Genomic DNA, 21,297 nt, shown 5'->3' on the forward strand with positions numbered 1-21,297 from the left:
ATTTTTATTTTTTATTTTGATACAAGCAACCACAAGGCCTTATTTTTCATTATAAGCAAGACAAAAGTCTGTGTGATTACATTTTAAATGGTCTTCGGAGTCCGGACCACTCCCAACTCATACTCTAATCCTCGGGTTCAAGTGAGCCATGATATGAGCCACTACATTCGCTTCTCTACAAGCAGGGGGCGGAACCATAAATTATATATTAGGAGGGCCAAAATTTAGCTTATAATTTTTATAACCATGAAAAACGTAAATAAATAAATAAATAAATAAAACAAGTATAAAGTGAGGGAGCCAAGATTTGAACCTTGAACCTCCAACAATCTCTAATTTAAAAGTTAAAATAACCACTTGAGTTATATGACACATGTGCTATTATTGGACGTATTTAATATTTAAACATATGGGGGGCATGGCCCCCGCCATTCCCCCTAATCCCTACCCTGTCTAGCTACAAGTATGCTTAAATACTACCGAATCAAAAAAAACTATTATCACAATTAACCTCCCTTAGACCATTTGCATTCTTGACCTTCGGTCAAGTGAAAAAATATTTCTCTCTCATCCTTCTCCTTCTTCCACCTCATCTTCCACTAACTTGACATACACTCACTTAAATCTCTCAATTTTCTTCTACAATCTTGACTCAAGGTCATTAACTTCTCTTACTTACATTTTTATATATACTCCACTTTAAATTCACCTTCAAACACAATTATTAATTTTAACAAACAAATAAATATGAATTTAAATTACATTACATATAAATAAAAAATTATGTATAACCTTAAACATACATATATAAACTTATCATGCAAAATTTAAAAAATAAAATAATAAATAAGATGAATTGCATGTGTGGCAGGCTGGCAGCACCTGGGGAGCCCAATAAACATAAATATGCATGCATGCAACATGCAGTACAAAATTATTTTAGCAAATATTAGCCTAATACTCCGTATGCAAACAGTTAACAAATGCAAGTTGCGCTTCAGTCGGCCCCACATTCCATTTTAATGAACTTGACCTTGGGTCACATATACGACTCGGGTCAAGTTAATAAAATTTTGACTCTTGCACACTGTCAACATTGTAGTCATTTTGTCCTGTCAGTTATCACTTGACCCAAGCTACATGTCAAGGTTGTGTGTGCTCTTAAGATAACACCTAAGTAAGACTCATCCATTGCCTTGCTCTTCAGCTTATTTACTACTTGCAAGTTGTCACTTCCCCCTTCAATTGATGACGCATTACACTGAATAGCAAGCTTCATTCCAAGAACAATAGCCTTAGCCTCTGCAATTTCTACGAACAAACACTCTTCACTTGGGAACTTGCAGCCCAAACTATCGAACCCTCATCATCACGTAACACCATCCCTAGACCCCGCCTAAGTTCGAAGCCACCACAACATCAACATTAATCTTCAAGACACCTTGTGCACGAGTTCAATATTACTCAATGAAATAAAATATATTTTTAGATTTCAACAAAATAAATTATGATTTTTTAATAACGTGCATGCAAGGAAACTATACTAGTTTTTTTAACAAAGTAAAGTAATTTAATATGAGCGAACTTACCGGATAAAAAAACTTGTTTAAGTGAAACGAGCACGTGTAAATATGTATTTATGTTTTGTAAACCTTATATAGTGATGTATTATTTATTGTATTATTTGTATACCCATTTTTTTATCTAAGTATCACATACACAAGAATACGAACCTGCCTAAAGAAAACATATAATATTGTAAAAATTGATGGCTCAAAAGGAATACAGAAATATATCAGATTCACCCATGAGCATTTAAAAACAGAGAAAAACATTATAAATTTTTCTATAATTCACTGCTCCACACCTATATAGGGTTTGTAGCACAACAAAACGATCAACAAAGTAAACGTATGGATGAAATTAACTCGTTCTATGCAAAATCCAAATAATTCTTTAATCAGAAATCATCAACTGCCAAATAAAGTTAAGTGTATGTCAAGTTAATTATGTTGATTAATTATGTATTATAATTATTTTGCATTTGACTAACATTTATTCTTATGGAGCAAGCATATTAGGTTGTTAGTTATTTCATACGAAGTAGTTTATTTGTACTCAATGTTTGTTGATTACGTGTGTTCTAAGTGTTTGTAGGTCATGACCTATCCGTTATTTTCCATGTGACAATCCATCTTTACAATTATGTTGTTGGTAATCACTTCAGAGCAATAGCTAACATGTTGATGATCACGTGTAAATAAGGATCATTGAGTGATCTTAAGAAGTTGAGAGTAATTATCCTTGTAAATTTATAATCTTGTTATTCTTACTTTAGAACGTGTTTGGACTTGAGTTTGTCTTTCAATTTCACTTTGATTTTAGTAGGGTGTTTCGCAATGCGGTTTGGAATATAACCCAAACCAAAACGTAATATTTACTCATATAATAATACTCATACATTTTCTAAAAAAAGTAAAACAAAACTCAAAAGCTTTTAAAATAGCATAAAACATTAAAATATAATCAAACTAGATTTAAAGCCCGTGCGATGCACGGGTTAAATTCATTTTTTTATGAGATTTTTTTTTTCACCTTTAAATGATAGTTAGAATATTGATTTTTTTTTTTTAATAATCAATTAGTATGACAGTTTTAACGGGTCTTTGTTTATCTATTAAAAATTTTCAAAATTTATCTCTTATTATCTTTTATCAAGTCTTTAATTATCTCTTTTTATTTTTCTTGAAACACGTACTTTTATTTTTCAATCGTTTCTGCTTGAATTAATGGCTCGAATCAACGAAATATTTCTGAAACATAAACGTATGGAGTAATCAAATCATAATAACTATGGGTGAAAGGAAAAACAAATATAATATAGCACTTATTTATAAAAGAGGAGCATAGTTTTATAATACTCTCGTATATTTATAACCAGAAAAAATATAGGTTTAATGCAAGTAGAATTTTATTATGATATGAATTAATCCAAATATCATAGGTTTAAAGAAAATAAAACTCTATTATAAACCGAAAAAGATTTCTTTATCTAAAATTCTATAACGTGGTATTCATTGCTAATACTCTTCAAACTACGATAGTGATCATTACTTTAAAATAGCTAGTCTTGTGAATTACTTTGTTTTTCTTTACTTTCTTTTTTCCTATTTTTGGTACGGAGTAAGGTTTTTTGGACTTTATTTCAATTTCAAGTAGTACATTAAGTTTAGTTTAATTCAACCAAATAAAACGTGGGCTTGCAACCCCGATTGTGTTAACGTTTATCGTTGTATATTCTATGTTAGGTTTAATTTTGACATCTAAATTGTAGTTCGTTGTGCCGTATAAGAAGCATAAATTATGCCCGAGATAACACTTAATTTATTTATTTTATTAATCACTATTTAGCTCTAAATTAAACTGTGTTGATGAGGTATGATTTGGAATACAAAGATATATATATATATATATATATATATATATATATATATATATATATATATATATATATATATCAATATCCAGTAGGTATACGAAGTAGTATTAAATGAACACACATAAACCGATAGAACAAAAACAATTATGCTTGTACAAAATTAACATAAACAATGAATAACCAATGAACCACGTAAAAATTATTTTCTATGCAACATAAACAATTATGCGGTACACCGTGAGTCCGTGACCATCGGGTGTCCCGTATTTCTGGAACGAAATAAAGAATAAATGTACGGAGTAATTGACGACAAATAAACAATAAAAATCAAAGTAAAATTATGACAACAAAATAAAAAAAATTGGAATCCAACTGTAAAGAAAAGGATGAAGAGTGATCATCAACCTCATCCTCACCCAACGCCATGCAACATCATATTCTTGCGATGGAATGAAGCACATACAATGAAGCCTCCGTACAATTTGGTGAGGGTTGAGATTTTTAATGTGAGGGTTGAGATTTTTAATATGTATATATATACACAAAGATAAAAAAAGTTTGTGAAATTTATCTTTATCGTATTAAGTAGTCAATCATGGTAAGACTCCCATATTATTTATTAATCTATCTTTATCGTATTAAGTAATCAATCATCGCAAGACTCTCATATTATTTATTTAATTAGTTAATAATTTAATAATATGTGATGACGTGGCAATCCTATGTGGACGCTCTCATTACTCTTGAAAAAACTCCCCTTTATATATATATATTAGATTAGATTAGTAGGAACTTTTTTCTTCTAAATCGTTAGGTAACAATATTTGTCCAATCGATTCGTTACCAGACCGAAAATATTTAATACAAAGTCGTCAGTCCATTCAGGTCCGATTTTTAAACGCCCATAAGTAGCGCACACTATTTGTGTCCACTTGTGCAAACAATTTTATTCGACATGTATCAATGATGAACTTCATGTCTTCATCACAGAGTTCCATCTGTAGGGTATTGGACTCTTCGTAACGGAGAATGTTGTAAAATTCAGAAAGAGTGAGAACTCAGAAGTGAAGAGTGAGAAGCCCCAAATACGATGTCTTCTCGTGTTGTTCCCCCCAAATTGATACATTGAGGATCAAGTGATCATCATCAGAAGCAACATTCCAGAATTCGAAATCCAGACTCAGTCGCTTCTCTCTTAGGTAAAATCAATTTTGTTTCCAATTCAATTATTGTTATTATTATTATTTTATTATCGAAGTAGTTGTCAATAAATTAGGGCACAGATTAGGGTATTGCGTATCTTCATCTTCATTCATGTGATCAAACCGCTTTTACATTTCAGGATTAGTTCATAGCCATGGGAAAGAATAATTCTGTACGTTTTGAGATTGGTCAGTTGGCTGAGGCTAGGACTTCTGAGCCTGGTTTCCGCGGTGCTTGGTTTCGGTGTAAGGTATTTTTTTTAATTTTTTTTTAAAATTTATTATCTATTATCTTTACATCATTGAATCATGTCACTTCTGTTTAGGGAGATTAGAGGGAGAGGAGGAAAGGATTTGGTTTTGCTTATTGCTCTAATATGACTATATTTTATATGTTTCTACTTAGATAAACAAAATTATCAGAAAGAAAGGACGGATTTCAGCATATGTTGTAGAATATTACGACTACGTCGATGAAGGTAAGTCATCTCCACTTTCCTTTGTGGTTATTTTTGCGTGGATATGTTTTCTCATCAAAATTGTTATGCTGCTTATTAACAAATGTTAATGGAGGTTAGGAAGAGGAGGAGAATTAACATAATGTGTTTATAAGAGACCAATTGGGTTCACAAAAAAGGTAAGAGAAATAGATCCTTAGGGTTATAAGCTTTGGAACTTGGGAAAGGGAAAGGGAAAGGGAAAGGATAGGAATGGAGTAGGTATTCTCATTGATTGGGAGAATATTGATGATGTGGTGGAAGTTTACGGGAAGAGTGATCGAAGTATGAGTATTAAACTTGTGATAGAGGATAAGTGGATAAAGGATAAGGTCGTAACTGTCATAAGTGCATATGCACCTAAAATAGGATTGGATGCCTCTGTAAGACAAGCAATTTGGGAGGATTTGGAGGAAGTCGTGCAACATGTTCTCGCGAGTAAGAAGATGATAATTGGTGGTGACCTTAATGGGCATGTGAGCTCTAGCCGTGATGCTTTTGAGAGCATTCATAGAGGTTTTGGTTTGAGAAAAGGACCTCTCACCTAGTGACATATAGGAGTGGTGCCGGTGCAAGTCAAATTGACCACCTTTTAGTAAGGAATCTCGGAGAAAGAGTTACATTGATTGTAAAGTGATCCTTGGTGAGAGTACGACAACCAACATAGATTAGTGGTGCTTGATTTTTGATGTAGGATATTTTTAAGGAAGCGAAGACCACAAGTAGAGCCTAAGATTATATGGTGGAAATTGCAATGGGAGAACCAACAAAAAAAAATGTTGATAAGATGGCTACAACAAGTCTCGTAGCATGAATTTGGATATAGATTTTGTGTGGACTAAAACGGAGCAAACATAAAAGAAATAACAAAGGAAGTTCTCGAAGAATCTTAAGGAAGCATACCACTGAGTGAGTAAGGACATATCTTGGTGGAACGAAGAAGTGCGACAAGCGACAAAGATCAAACATGAATGCTATAAAATATTGGGGAGATGTAGGAGCAATGAAAACTACGAGAAATATAAAGAGGCAAAAAAAGGAGCAAAGAAGGCCGTAAGGGATGCACGAGCAAAGGTGAATCGGGATCTTTATGCAACTTTGGAAACGAAGGAAGGAGAAAAAGGCATCTATATATTGGCTCGTATGAGAATAGGAAGACGCGAGATCTTGGACACAGAGTTCCTGTTGGAGACAGTGTATAAAAAGGCGCGCCTTGCTCTGAGGCGCAAGGCGATTGGAGCCAACGCCTTTTATTGTCTAGGCGAGGCGATTTCGATGAGGCGCACCTAAGGCGCAAAAAGGCGCACTTTGAGGCGCAAAAAGGCGCACCTACTATGGCACACACCAAATTTTCACTTTCTTTTACTTATTATTTGGGCGCCTCACTTCAATGAGGCGCACCGAGGCGCGCCTAAGGCGCTAGGAACTCCAAATCGCCTTGTTGCGCCTTGAGCCTTTTTATACATTGGTTGGAGATAAAGGAGAGATGGAGGTCGTATTTCGACAACCTTTTTAATGGAGATTGACAAGGGAAAAACTATGTCCTTACCAACTTTCCCTAATCAAACAAAAACCTAAATTAACCACTAAAACAAGTAAAGTGGTAAATTCATACCTGGTGTAATTCAAAGTCCCATTTTAACCAAATAGTCAAGGTTAGGTCTTTAATCCCTTTCCGACCTAACTAGACTACCCTAAGCATTCATGCAACACCCGAGTAGCTAATTTGAATGCAACAAGTATTGAGAATGCTCAAACATGCAATAGTTTAATCATGAGAATCCCTAATTTCAAACTCAAATCCCAAAACCAATCAATGTTGGGTTTCACCCAAACCCTAACCAAGAACTACTCTATATAAACCGGAAAATTTAGAGAAATCAACACCTAATAACATGATACTAAGCAAGAACAACAAGTAATCTAAAGATTAAATCAACGAATTTAAGCATGAAGATTTTTATTGTTTAATAGGACCATACGGCTATAAATATCTATAGACATTGGGTTAGGTTGCAATGTCGAGTTTTTGTGATATGCATAGATTTGGGGGATCCTGAGTGAAATTTTCATGTGAGTGAATAATTTTTCTACTTGCTTTTGGCTTGATTTTGATGGCGTATGTTTCACCCTTTTCTATTGCTGATTTTTTTTAAATCAATACTTGGCTGTTAAGTTACTGTAGCTTCACTAGCTTGGTAAGTGCTGCTTTAGGTAGGTGTAGTTGTGTAAGACAAGAGAAATCAGTTGTGATGACTTAAATACATTACCCTATCCAGTGAAACTTTTCATTTATTTCTTGAAACACCTTGAATGATATCAGTGACCTCTGTTTGCAGACGAAGACACGGTGGAAGTTTATGGATTGTTCGCAGACAGTAGTGGCCATAAGGCAAAAAAAGAGCTGAGGTTACGCCCACAATTTCCAGCTTTTTATCGGGAAAGTGAAATATCTGATGTGAATATAGTTTCGGAAGTCATAGCGGTTGCTGATGTCAGGAGAGTTGGAGATTTGGTAGACTGGTTCTCTGATAGCTGTTACTGGTCAGGAACAATAACTGAAATAAAAGATGATGGCAAGGTTCAGGTAATACTACTAGTGCATTTTTCCAATTGTGCATTTTATGTTTGTTGCTGTATAATGATGATTATGATGGGTATTGTACATGGCTCCATGCCCATGTTGAACTATAGGAAGTTAAAAGGATAGAACCCAGTTGCTTATTGGCTTTGCGAACTTTAGACTGCAGACAAGCATCTTTGTAGGTTTCTGCTCACAAGCTCTTAAATGAAACAACGTTGTTCTTTGATTGGAGTGAGGTTTGGTAATGCAGGTTCCGTGCGTTGTAGGTTAAATCTGGTTGCTCAACATTACATTCATATTCTTTTGACTTATGTACTCAGTACTCTTACATGGGGACACATTAATTTCAGAAGTTTATTTGTTTCAGTAGGAATTTGTTAAACGAAAGCTTTTTCTAGTCATATCTCTGTGATACCTGATATCCCCTCTGTCGCTGTTGATATTATAATTTGAACTAGTTATGTGAATTAGGGATGGAAATGGTTTGGAGTGAGGTCGGATTTTGCAGGATCCGACCCGATCGGCAATCAGACTTCCTCTTCAAATCCAAGTCCGGTTCGGAAAGTCGAAATCAGACTCTGATTCAATCGGACCCCACCAGCTCCGATTCAAACCCGACCCACTTGAGTTCGAAATTATGTGCTCTTCCATATTGGACACTCAAAAGTTAAACTACTCCATTATCAAACGGGGACAGCAAAATAAACACACTTCCACCCAAACAATCTAACATTCATCTGATTATAAAATTTAATATGGAAACTCAACCACTTCTTTTAATTTACATAACGAATACTGTATAAGCTATTTCACTAATAGAGATTATAGAGTAGATATGAAAGGAAAAGAAGCAATTCCAAAAATTGATTTACAAAAGTATTAGAGTTATTGAGAGGTGGAGAGAGGATGAAGAATTGCTGTTCAGTTGTAGTCTCCAATTCTCCATCACGAAGAGGAGGTAGAGAGGATTGTTTAAAGAAGGATGTCTGTAGTTGATTTATTTTTCCTAAGTATTTAAGCTTAGAATTTCTTGATGCGTCTGCGTAGGATACTTGATAGTCGGTAGAGCTTGATGCTTCTGAAGAGCTTCATGATGTAGGTCCACTCTCTTATAAAGAATTTATAGTCGGTAGAGCTTGATGCTTCTGAAGAGCTTCATGATGTAGGTCCACTTTCTTATAAAGAATTTATACTTCACCAAGGTTATTTCATTAGCCTCGGCATGTTTATTGATTGTTTGTGATGTAAGTACTGTGATCATATTAACTGATATTCTGCAACCCTATTTTTTTTCCTTGTCCACTTTCTCATTTTGGGCTCATCATATTTCAAGAGTACTTCATATTTTGATGTAAAAGTTGGTACTTCATTACTCTGTGATGCTTTGGTGCAAATTTGTTTCCTCCTACAGTTCAAATATATAATTAACCTCTCTCCTTTAGATTGCATTGCTAGAGCCACCCAGGGGTGAAGGGACATTTTACATAGTCAATTGCAAGGATCTCCGCCCATCATTGGATTGGTCTCCTGAATTTGGTTGGATGGTCCCCCAGCCTTTGGTAAGTTCTTCCTACTGCTTTGTTGTTGTATGTTGTGGTATTGTTTAGCACTTTAACCTGTAAAGTTGGTAAGCAGATGCTTCTTCTTACTCTTCGTTATTTCTTCTGCTAGAATATTGTGTTGCACCTTGGAACTTCTGAAAGTATCCGGTTATATCAAGATTTCTTTTATCATCTGATTTGTTGGGTCTTTGCCTCTTTGGGACGGTTCCATGCTAGACTCATATTTTAGTTGGTCTGAGTCTGGTACAAATTGGAACCAAATCTGGTCTTTGTTTTTAAGCATAAATGATGGACCAAGTCCACATGTCTTCTGGAATTTCTCTTTTCCTCTATGTCTGACACTTCAAGGAGTCATGTCTTCCTCGTCATGATGCGTAGAAAGCCCTGATTTGGCTTCTGGAATAAATGATCACCATCCATCCCTCAATGTATAAATTCACATGATAATAATGAGAAGGGAATCCGTCCTTGCTAAGCTTCTCAAGCTGCAATCCTTTATTTTCAGATGAAATATTTTCTTCGTATGTTGCAATATAATCTCCTTCAGAGTTCAGAGCTGGTATCTTGCCTTGAACCTCATTTCCACTAAATGTCTAATAGGTAAAAATAAACACCTGCTGGAAATAAATATGTGCATGCACTTTGGCAAAGCCTTATTGGCCTTTTCCCCTTACTTAGTGTTGTCAGGCTTGCATTTCTGGTTAACCAAAACGACCTGTTAGCCTCAGTATCTTACTCCCGTTTTATTCACCTGCAGGCTGTAGGGAACCTATTAAGAACCTATAGGTTCTTATTCCCAGCTTTGCCCAAAGCCATTCATGTGGAACATGGTCAACCTTATGCATGGAAAGATTTAAGAAAAAAAATCACTCTAGTGAGTACCACCATTGGTGGTTGGCCGTTATCTTAGCAGCATATTGAAAGCCTATGAGTACCACCATTGTCCTTACAAATGCCTAACTTGTGATCCCCCTACAGTCGCACCTCACGCACCCCATGTGTCCTCGAGTTTGATACTTCACTTGTTTGTTTGAATTCTTCCTAATCCTTTGCTGCAATATATTGCATACTTTGCTTCTCTTTCCTCCTGCGGGTATATGCCGCTAGCCTTGCAACTCATAATTAATTGCTTTCTATCACCTAGTATCCTAACCAAGATACTTATATTCTTCAATGAGTTGCTAGGCCAACCTCGGCATCCAATCACTGCAGCTGTATTGTCTATCCTAGACCTACCTATTTACGTGCGTGGAACAAAGTAACTGCCTGACTTACCAGCCGAGGATCAAATCAGTGTGACAAAAGTTTATCTGATGGTCTTCATCTGACATAAATTCCTTGATCTTCATGCCTTTTTGAACCTTTGGGATAGAGACAGAGTGAAGGTGAAGGTCATTTGTTCCATTTAAACCTAGGAGAGCCAATCAGGGATTTTGTGTTGAGGGGAAAGTAATGGAAAAGAAGATGAGAGAGCACATAGTGGGAGAGGTTAGATTTACTCTTTAAAGGCCCTTTTATGTGACTCTAGTCAGCTTCTTGGATTCTTGAGCATGTTGTCAGTGCAAGGCAACTCATGAACAACATAGTCAGTTGGGAAATTAATCCATGAACCCATGTTATGGCCTTTAAGAAACTAGGGAAAGCAAAACTAATACCACATTCAAAGTATTCTCTTCAGGTGGATAGGGAGTTGGGGAGGGGACCTTCATATCATATGCTGGTGATTTCTGTAGTTCTGCCTTAGGTCTTAAGAAAAGTTGTATTTAAGTAGCTTTTGTTATAGGAAAAGTTATTGTAGCACTGGAAGACAGAAAGTGTTGATCATATAGGAGATACAAGAGAAGAGCGAGAGGGAAGGGCTTTATGAACGAGGGAAGACGGGGAAGGGGAGAGCCTGTTCAGATATTGTTCTACAATTGCAATGTAATATGTGATTGCTTAATGTAACACCAAAGTGAACAGGCATTGGACTTCCTGAACAAAGCATAGGACTTTCTGAACATTTTTCTCACAAGTTGATAAAAAACTTATTCATTGTTTTAACTTCTGCATCTACTATGCCTTCAGGAAACTCAAAATGGATATGTGCATGCTCGTTTAATTCGGCCTGTGAAGCAAGGTATTCTTGTCCATCTCTTTGCTGCTTACTTTTGGCTTTCAAATTTTCAAAATATAAAAATTCCCTGTTCTGTTGCTACTGGGCCTCATTGATTTGTCTGGTATGTCGGTTGGTGTGTACCCATGATCACGAGTCCCTTAGACATGATCTTGTGGTATATGGAAGTGCAAGGGAAAACAATTATGATAGAACTTCAATCAAGGATGGTCTTTTGCGATATTACTGACAGTTGGTGATGTGTGATATATCAAATTCTTCTTAAAGATGACATTTAGTTTGGAATGTTGAATTAGTTGTCCATGCATCCATCATATAATATTTGTCAACAAAATTTTCTCTCACCTATCTTGATGAAAGTTACAGTATCTAAGTTTCTCATTATCTTGGTCATTGGTGTGAGACAGCTTCTGAATTTATAGTCCTTAATGTATCAAGTTTCATAGACTTTTAAGTCTTTGTATGTATGCCAACGTTCCCCTCATATTTGGCAACTTCTCAGCTTCTTTGCTGGCCCTTCATATCATTGACATGTGAAGGGATATACTATGATCACTTTTTCTGTTCTATTTGGATTTGGACTATGTGGTCATATGGTACCATATATAGACAACCTATGCTGCTTTTACACGTGATTCTTTATGTTTTGGCTCCTCAGTGATTGACGCTCTGTAGGATTGTTGGAGGGTTTTATACTTTAGTATATTAGCCAACCTACGAATTTGTTTCTTCTCCATTTTGGTTCCAATTGAGTACATATTCTGCATGGAATTATTTTATTGCTGTGCTTTAAAAGCGTACACTATATACGTCCTCTGTTCCAAATTTGTTGACTCGTTTCTTTTTCGCACACATATTAAGGAGAAGTAATAGTGAAATTTAAAAGACAAAAAGACCCTTATACACCCTTACCCACCTACCCCTCTACTTGGCACATAATCAGTTACCTCCACAGGCACCATCGGCCCATCACCGGCCCATCACCTCCACCACCACCACCACCACCACCACCACCACCACATTTGTCTACTCCTCAGCCACCACCAACCCTTCCTTCGTCACCACCTTCTCCCTCACCTCAAACCTTCACTCCTCCCATAAAACTCCTTATCTTCCCCTACAAAAGAATTTCCAGATAAGCTGAAGGAAAGGGAGAAGCTGATTTGACTGACGAGGATTTTTTTTTTCAGATTTGGAAATCTTGAAGAAGGGAGAGAAAGGAGGAGAGAGAAAATCCAGAATGAATCTTCCATTTTAGAATTTAATAGTGAAGCATTCAGAAAATCCTAAGATGTAAAATTACAAACAATCAGCAATTCAACAGTAATAAACTAATAATAAAGTAGAATTATCTTTATGGAAAATTTATAGCTGAGATTAATCTTTGAATTTTGAAGTAGAAACCAAATCGGGGCATAGGACACTCTCCAAGAGGTAGAGAGAAAGCTGACAAAAGTGAAGAGCATGATGGATGGCTCCGGCGGTGGCATGTTTTTCCGCTGATTGACAACTTGGTTGAACAGTAGTTGAGGAGGTGGCGTGAAATTGAGGAAGCGACAGTGGTGAAGATAGAAGGTGTTTGTAGCAATTGTAGGAGAGATAAAGGATTAATGGAAGATGGAGGTGGCAGGTGGCCGGTGGAGCCGCCGAGCCAGTGGTTACGGGTGGTGGGAATTTGGGTCAGTTTGGAGAAGTGAGGAGGGAAGAGGAGTTAGAGATAGAGAAATTAACGAGGGTAAAGATGACGTTTTAACATACAAAACTTACCCAAAATAGAAATGTGTCAACTAAAAAGAAACTTCCCTAAAAAGAATACGTGTGGACCAATTGGAACTGAGGAGGTATGCCAATACTTCTTTTTTCTTCTCCCATTGGCCATTGTATGAGGAGCCAATTATTTTATTTCATCTGTCTGCAGCTTTACTTTCAAAATCCTTAGTTGATGGGATGGACGAAGACAAACAGAATGCCAAGGTCACACCAAGGTCCTCATTGGAGTTTAACCAGTCATTCTCTTCCCACACATCAGCTAGCTCGTTGCCTCATCTAGACAGACCAAAAAACTCCAACGATTCGTTGCAGCAGAGTGAAGATATTCCTATGAAAGAAGTGCACCAAAAACATGGGGTACATGTGGAGTTGGATGTAGGGGGTCCCGCCGTTGGGAAGTCTAGTTGCTCAGACGGTGTTTCCAGTACTTATGTTCGAGATGTTTCAGCTGAAGTCCCATTAGCTACTCGTGGTGAAGAGATGGGTCATGAATTTGGATCTGTGAAGAAAATGCGGTTGAATGAGACAATCAATTTAAATTCTACAGGCTGTGATAACATTGAATCGGCAATCTTAGATTTGGAAGAACTTGTAAACAGGGTAAAATGGCTGAAACAGATTCTGAAGTTCGGAATTTCTTCAACTCCTCAGGGTCCAACATGGGAGTATACGGAACACCCTGCAGTTTCTACTCCAAAATAAGCACTTAGATTGATATTGGTGAGATTTTGTTATTCCTTTCTCTTAATAAAATTTGTTTTGTCACTAAATTACTGCCTTTTGTCATTTCTCGTTTCATTGCTCGATAATTTTCATAATTAGTTACTAGAACCCTGAAACTTGAAAGTACCTTTTAGAATGTCAGCTTTTTTTAATACATCAGAATAACTATTTAGGTGAGCCTTTATGTTGTGCTTTGGGAGAGAGAGGGTATAGACAAGTGATACTGTGTTGAGTCAATGACCTAGAAAATCATGCGGATTTGGATTTTTGTTGAACTTGGTAAAACTTATAATATTTTATGAAGAAAATCTCATGGCTACCCTATATCCTCTAAATATCTTAATTTTTTCATGAATTTTCATTACCCTCCAAGCATCCATTACCACTTGAGGTGGTGTTGTGTGGTAATGGAAATTTATGAAAAAAATACATACAGGGGGATGGAGTTTCATTAACATGATAATGAGCATGGGATTTCCTTTCAAAGTTACCTACAAATGTGTTACAATTCTTGCAATTTATCACCACTTACCAAATGTATCGTTGTGGGAATATTTTATGAAAAAAATACATACAGGGGGAATGGAGTTTCATTAACATGATAATGAGCATGGGATTTCCTTTCAAAGTTACCTACAAGTGTGTTACAATTCTTGCAATTTATCACCACTTACCAAATGTATCGTTGTGGGAATATTTTGACGATGCTAACTTCACTGTTTGCTTGGCAGATTGGGGATTGGGCTGTTTCTGTAATTGGTTTAAAATCAATTTGTGAGATATATGATGTTACCTTCAACGTGAATGTTTGGGCTTGGAGGTGATGGTAATTCTTTTTTTTTTTTTTGTAAATTACCTTTCTATATATTTAATGATTGATCTTCTTACCCTGTAATAACATCGTAGATCCAGTTAGTGTTTGTTCTCAGATATCTCCTTTCTAGTGAAAGTGTGAAACAAATGCGTTTTATGGATAATCTAAAAGCATACTTGATCTGGTCGGTGTTTGTTATGAGATCACCTTTCAAGTGATAGTTTGAAACAGACGGATGATGAGAGCTTAGCATTCTGTCATTTAAGTTTTTTCTTTTCTATGACGAGTCATTGTCTGCTTGATTGCATGCTGGATAGTCAAAGTTGAGCTGTGACTCGAGATTTGTTGTAATGCTAGGGTTCTAGGTAGTAATGTTTTGAGTCTATCTAAAGGAAGGACTCTTCAAGTGTTGCCTTTTCAAACTATTTGTTAATTCATTCATCTTAATCTGTCCAGTCTATTGGTAAGTGTGGAGATTTCCTGCAGCTATGTTGCATAGACTTTAATATAACCACAGATCATACTTGGCCATTTGCCAAAAGTTCGTCTTGATCCTTATTGTGAAATGAATAGTCCGTTTAACATGTTCCTTTGCGGTCCGTTTATTGTGAAATTCCTGCTAATTCTTGTTACTTTCTACAACAAAAAATTGGAATCATGTTTTGTACATATGGCATGCCTATTCCAAAAATTCACAACTTTCTCCTCTTTGTACCCTGAAACCCCCCTCCAAATCTAGAGTAAGGTGTCAGAAATTTTCTTTGTATACAATGCTAATTATGGAACATGTCTTTTCTTTTTCAGGTTATTAGCAGGATTGTTGATTGTTTCAGCACCACAAGACTGCTCTTGTATGATATATGCCTCACCAACTTCGGCAGCAAACTGTATATATAGATGCAGAGGAACTATATGTTACAGATGTGGATCTCCAACATTAGGTTTTGTAAATTTCACGTGCAAATTTTTACGTGCTTAATATTTGATTGTAGTAGGGATCTTTTTACACGGTACAGAACCATAGATGTATAATAATAGCCATGTTGACCTGTTTAGATGTGACCATTTCTGTTCTGAGCTGCTCACTTCAAATAGACGAGCTTAATCCATGGTTGGAGGCCAATACTCAGAGACAGAGTTGGTTCAAAGAGATAACTTTGGAGTACTATAAGAATTCATCCTGATCTTATTATAGGTATGATATTGTCTGTTTGATGCTCCCTCCGTTTCAGAATACTTGTAATAATTTGATTTTTCACTATTTAAAACTTATCTTTGACCATATTTTCTTACTACTCTTAAAAAATAAATGTTGTTATGTAATATGTTATTACATTAGTTTTAATGTATATTTCCAAATATTTCTTTTTGTAGTTTATAATACTCTCCCCGTCTCTTTTTATTCTTTACGTTTGATATCATGCACGTGATTTAACAAATAATTAATGTAAATAAAGATTCTCTTTTTACTTAAATACAACCCCTCCCGTTCCTTTTTGTTCTTTATGTTTGGTACTCCCTTTGTATTTTAAGAAGAGATGCACTTTTCTTAAACGACCGTATTTTAAAAAGAGATGCACTTTTCTTTTTTGGCATGGCTTGCTCCCCCACTTCCAATTGTATTAATATTTCTCTTTTCCACCCTACAGTTACTCAAATAATCTTTTTACTATAATAAATAACAATCCGTGGACTATGGACCGTGGTGCACATAGAGTATGGTGCACCAAAAGAACATATGTACATAAGCAAAAGAACATGACACTACGGCAAAAGAACATGTGATATATTATTTCACTTTTTTGTTATAAAAATAATATATTATTTTACTATTTATTAAAAACCTAAATAAAAAAATACTCACACCATTCTCTATGTTCATCCACTACTCCACTTTTATCTTATTTTAAGAAATTTAACTCACGGCTAATTAATAATAACATATGTCTATACTATATATTAAAAGGCGTTTACAAGAAAGTGTACGTGACACGTGGCGCTCTGCTTATGGGCCATTCTCTCCATGTAATATTCATCTACATAAAAAAAAAATTGGCAAACATGGTTTGTGTAAGGTTTGAACTCATGACCTTGAGTTTAAACAATAAAGCTTTTACCACTAAGGTATTACATGTTTCATGTTATCATTACAAAAAATTATATATAAGTAAACGTTAATGTTATTAATGTAGTACCCGGGGCATCGGCCGGACCTAAAAACTAGTTTATGATTAAACTAGTACAAAGTGTGTTAGTCAATTATTTCCATTATTGTGAAACGTAGGAGTATTTAAAATGTCTCTCTTTCAAAGTTTGTTTTTTTTGTTGTTTTTTAAGTGTTGGTGGGTGTTTTTCAATCAAGTGGGGCAAAGGATTTGAGAAACAATAATAATAATAATAATACTTGATAAATAATATCCCAAATAGAAAATATTAAATAGCGTTTTAAATGTATTTTTAAATAAAAAATTGAGCGGGTGGCTTGTACTGGTGGGTACATTGATCCCTCGTGTCCCTCGTGGAAAGCTTTCCCTGGTTGTGTATATACTCCGTAGCAATGTTGTTGTGATTCTGAGTTAGTAAGCAATTTCACATAGCAGACTTCAATGGCAACTTCTCACATTCGCAATGTCCAATTAACCAGAGCCATTGTTAACCGTCTCCACATCTTCCTCCATTCCGTAGCCATCTTCTCGCTCTTCTACTACCGTTTCACTTCCTTCTTCAACTCCGACATCTCCATACTTGCTTACTCCTTACTCACCACCGCCGAACTCTTCTTAACCTTTCTATGGGCTTTTACTCAGGCTTTCCGGTGGCGTCCCGTAATGAGGGAAGTCTCCGGGTACGAATCCATCAAACCCGAACAACTACCGGGTTTGGATGTCTTCATTGTCACTGCTGACCCGACAAAGGAGCCAGTTCTGGAGGTGATGAACTCCGTGATATCATCCATGGCGTTGGATTATCCGGTTGATAGACTGGCGGTTTACTTGTCGGATGACGGTGGTTCTCCGTTGTCGAAGGAGGCGATTAAGAAGGCTTATGAGTTTGCTAAGCTTTGGATTCCTTTTTGTAATAAGTATAATGTTAAGACAAGGTGTCCTCAGGCTTTCTTCTCGCCTCTTGCTGATGGGGAAAGGCTTGATTGGAATTCTGAGTTTATGGCTGATCAATTGGAACTCCAGGTATCAAATCATCCCTTTCCCTTTCCTTTTTCTATTTCAATTTAATTAGTTTGTAAGCTTTCATCTAATTGGATTGATTTTCTGGAAATTGCAGACCAAATATGAAGCTTTTAGAAACTATGTGGAGAAAGAAAGTGGAGATAACACCAAATGTACTGCAGTTCATGATCGACCTCCTTGCGTTGAGGTACTTTACTCTCATTAATTTTAATTTTATGTGTTTTATGGAAAACTTGACAAAAATGGAGAAGAAGATGTCAACTATTTTCTGATTGGATTATTATGTTGAATGTTGTTCTTCAGAAGTTTTCATTTTTTTTAATAGATCATTTTTCATAGATTGTACATGCTTAAATTCAGGTGAGGAGGAGTTTGGGAATAAGAGTGATTCCCTTTGAGGGGGGTGGAAAGTGGGGGAATCATGGGGCAAAAGGAAAGATCAAATCCGTCTATAAACAACATAAAAAGGGGAATCATGATAGTTCATTGATTTTTTCTTTCTTAAAACCTCCGAAAACATACATACGCTTAAAAACATTCATATTCACATTGGTGTTATAAAAAGACTAGCTTGTACTTGTAAATTTGTAAGTACATAAAAGTTGGAGCTAGTTGCTTCACCATTGTGGCGAAACATGACTTGTAACTTTGTGCGAGAGTAAGGGTTGACATGTGGGATCCACAAAATCTATATAGGTTGTAGATTTTGTTTGGTAGGGCAATTCGTTTGGTTTGACAAAGTTGATGTAACAAAGCAAATCAACAAAGGTTGTTGCTTGCCATCACCCATGTTCGAAGTAATACTACTATGAATCTCTCTTACACAAAAGAGAGCTAATTACCTCACTTATACGCCTTTCCTTGTTATGTAGAGTTACAATACTAGGAAAGATTCAAATGGAATACAGGGAAAAATATGCTAAATGAATTATTTGGCTCAATTAATGTTGTGTTGTATAATTGTGATGATTTATTTGGAGAGCTTAGACTAATGTTGCATTCTTAAAAAAAAAATACAGATTATACATGACAACAAACAGAACGGAGAAAGTGATGTGAAGATGCCCCTTCTGGTTTATGTAGCCAGGGAAAAGAGACCTGGTCGTCCTCATCGTTTCAAAGCTGGAGCCCTTAATGCTCTTGTAAGCTTATTTTCACTCTCCATCTCCCTAATTAATTTTGTAATGGCAACAACTGATTAAGACCAACCTTAATCCTTAATTTGCAGCTTCGAGTATCCAGTTTAATGAGCAATGCACCTTACTTATTGGTGTTGGATTGTGATATGTACTGCCATGATCCAACTTCTGCTCGTCAATCTATGTGCTTCCATCTTGACACAAACATGGCTTCCTCTCTTGCATATGTGCAATACCCTCAAATTTTCTATAATGTTAGCAAAAATGACATCTATGATGGCCAAGCCAGATCAGCTCATATGGTACCTACTCGTTACTTTGGACTGCTTTTCTCAAACTTATGTTATTTTGAATACTCCATTCATTTATGTGCATAACAATTAAAAGTAGTAAGTTAGACAAAGACTTACATTTCTACTTGATGTAGACGAAATGGAAAGGCATGGATGGACTCAGAGGCCCGGTCTTGAATGGAACTGGGTATTATTTGAAGCGAAAAGCATTATTTGGAAAGCCTAATAACGAAGGTTATAGGAATTTCTGATAACTTCTAATCATGAGAAATGCAATAAAAATGTGCAGTATTATAGGTGATTAAATTTTCTTGCATTTGCAGATGAATACCTCAACAGTCAACCAGAAAAGGCCTTTGGCTCCTCCACAAAATTAATTGCTGCACTAAGAGAGAACTCCAAGCAAAATCTTGCCATAAAGGAATTGACAGAAGATGAGTTGTACCAAGAGGCTAGAAATTTGGCTACTTGCACATATGAAGCAAACACACTATGGGGCAGTGAGGCAAGTATATACATGATTTTTTTTCTTTATTTTTTCCCAACTACATATTCATACAAGTATCAAGTTCCTGAATAGTTTTTTTTTTTTGACAGGTAGGATATTCGTATGAGTGCTTGTTGGAGAGTACATTCACTGGATATATGTTACATTGCAGAGGATGGAAATCTGTGTATCTTTACCCAAAAAGACCATGCTTCTTGGGATGCACAACGATTGATATGAAGGATGCTACGGTTCAACTAATAAAATGGACCTCCTCATTACTTGGAATTGCCCTGTCGAAGTCTAGCCCTCTAACTTTGGCCATGTCCAGTATGTCAATCCTGCAAAGCATGTGTTACGCGTACATCACATTTACAGGCCTTTTTGCAGCTCCATTGGTTATATATGGTGTTGTCCTTCCAATAAGCCTATTGAAGGGCTTTCCTATTTTCCCTAAGGTAAAACATACTCTAATTTATGCAACAGAATGAGCATTTGCTATATTATTCCTCATCTGATCCTAATTAACATATATGCTATATATGTATTGTGAATGTTTGTGACTTTGAAGGTATCGGATCCATGGATTTTGCCATTTGTGTTGATATTTGTATCCTCCCATCTTCAACATCTATATGAGGTCCTGGAAAGTGACAAATCAGCAACACAATGGTGGAATGAGGTGAGAATTTGGATGATGAAATCAGTGACAGCCTGTTTGTTTGGGTTGACGGAAGCGATAATGAAGAAGATTGGAGTACAAACTGCAACATTCAGATTAACAAATAAGGTAGTTGAGAAGGAAAAGATGGATAAATACGAGAAGGAGAGGTTTGATTTCTCAGGAGCAGCTATGCTTATGGTTCCTCTTAATATTTTGGTGGTACTAAATATGGTGTCATTCATTGGTGGACTCATGAGGGTCATAATCAACAACAGTTATGATCAAATGTTTGCACAACTTTTCCTCTCCTTTTTTGTCCTACTTCTTAGCTACCCTGTTGTTAAGGGATGGTTATAAAGTATTAGCAAAATAAGATAAGTTTAGAACTTATTAGAATTAAGATTGTACGTACGTGTTTTGTTTTATGTTTCCACGATGGTTGATCTGATGATTTTTTCACTCAATAAAATTTTGTGATAAATTTTGCAAACTCGAGTTCTTTTTCTTCTATGTTTATGAAGATGTACTGTATAGCTTTACTCTTCTTTGGAGTAGTCCCTGTTTATGTTTGGGGTGTTTGGCTGTAGCGTTTTGACCTAATCAAGGCGCTACTTGTAAACTTTGCAAGTGTTCGGCAAGGTAGCGGTTAACGGTTGGGTAGCTTTTGTCAAACGTTAAAATTAGTAGCGTTCAAAGGTAGCGGGTAGCGTTTGATAAATTTATAATAAAGTTTTAAACAATATACATAGTTTTCGTTAGTTACCCGCTACTTTGACAACTATCCGCTACCCTCTGCTATGGCAGCTACTCGCTACTCAA

At 36.0% G+C, this 21,297-nt stretch overlaps 2 protein-coding genes across 3 annotated transcripts; both read left to right on the forward strand.

Moving 5' to 3' along the window:
• Positions 1-4,372: 4,372 nt before the first annotated feature.
• On the forward strand, positions 4,373-15,999 carry LOC110782333 (uncharacterized). Of its 2 annotated transcripts, none has more exons than XM_056838179.1 (9): positions 4,373-4,638; positions 4,782-4,892; positions 5,048-5,120; positions 7,478-7,725; positions 9,165-9,281; positions 11,352-11,403; positions 13,319-13,890; positions 14,625-14,719; positions 15,512-15,999. In XM_056838179.1, the coding sequence occupies exons 2-7, from the start codon at positions 4,797-4,799 to the stop codon at positions 13,870-13,872; spliced, it is 1,140 nt and encodes a 379-aa protein (XP_056694157.1). In that variant the 5' UTR covers positions 4,373-4,638; positions 4,782-4,796; the 3' UTR covers positions 13,873-13,890; positions 14,625-14,719; positions 15,512-15,999. The 2 variants fall into 2 exon arrangements, with proteins under 2 accessions (XP_056694157.1, XP_056694158.1); XM_056838180.1 differs by having other exon boundaries at positions 14,625-14,713.
• A 1,251-nt stretch (positions 16,000-17,250) lies between these two features.
• LOC110782334 (cellulose synthase-like protein G1) lies at positions 17,251-20,968 on the forward strand. Its single transcript, XM_056838183.1, has 8 exons — positions 17,251-17,895; positions 17,990-18,082; positions 18,915-19,037; positions 19,124-19,336; positions 19,462-19,561; positions 19,651-19,836; positions 19,929-20,272; positions 20,386-20,968. The coding sequence occupies exons 1-8, from the start codon at positions 17,314-17,316 to the stop codon at positions 20,833-20,835; spliced, it is 2,091 nt and encodes a 696-aa protein (XP_056694161.1). The 5' UTR covers positions 17,251-17,313; the 3' UTR covers positions 20,836-20,968.
• The last annotated feature ends 329 nt before the right edge of the window (positions 20,969-21,297 follow it).

Source organism: Spinacia oleracea, chromosome 3, assembly GCF_020520425.1.
Source record: "Spinacia oleracea cultivar Varoflay chromosome 3, BTI_SOV_V1, whole genome shotgun sequence".
Lineage (NCBI taxonomy): Eukaryota > Viridiplantae > Streptophyta > Magnoliopsida > Caryophyllales > Amaranthaceae > Spinacia > Spinacia oleracea.

Excerpts from the sequence above, each read along its gene's own strand:
- LOC110782333 (XM_056838179.1), top strand. The coding sequence starts at position 4,797 with ATGGGAAAGAATAATTCTGTACGTTTTGAGATTGGTCAGTTGGCTGAG. Across the intron at positions 4,893-5,047 it reads GTGCTTGGTTTCGGTGTAAG|ATAAACAAAATTATCAGAAA; the intron begins GTATTTTTTTTA and ends GTTTCTACTTAG. Across the intron at positions 9,282-11,351 it reads GGATGGTCCCCCAGCCTTTG|GAAACTCAAAATGGATATGT; the intron begins GTAAGTTCTTCC and ends CTATGCCTTCAG.
- LOC110782334 (XM_056838183.1), top strand. The coding sequence starts at position 17,314 with ATGGCAACTTCTCACATTCGCAATGTCCAATTAACCAGAGCCATTGTT. Across the intron at positions 19,837-19,928 it reads ACTATGGGGCAGTGAGGCAA|GATATTCGTATGAGTGCTTG; the intron begins GTATATACATGA and ends TTTGACAGGTAG. Across the intron at positions 20,273-20,385 it reads GCTTTCCTATTTTCCCTAAG|GTATCGGATCCATGGATTTT; the intron begins GTAAAACATACT and ends GTGACTTTGAAG.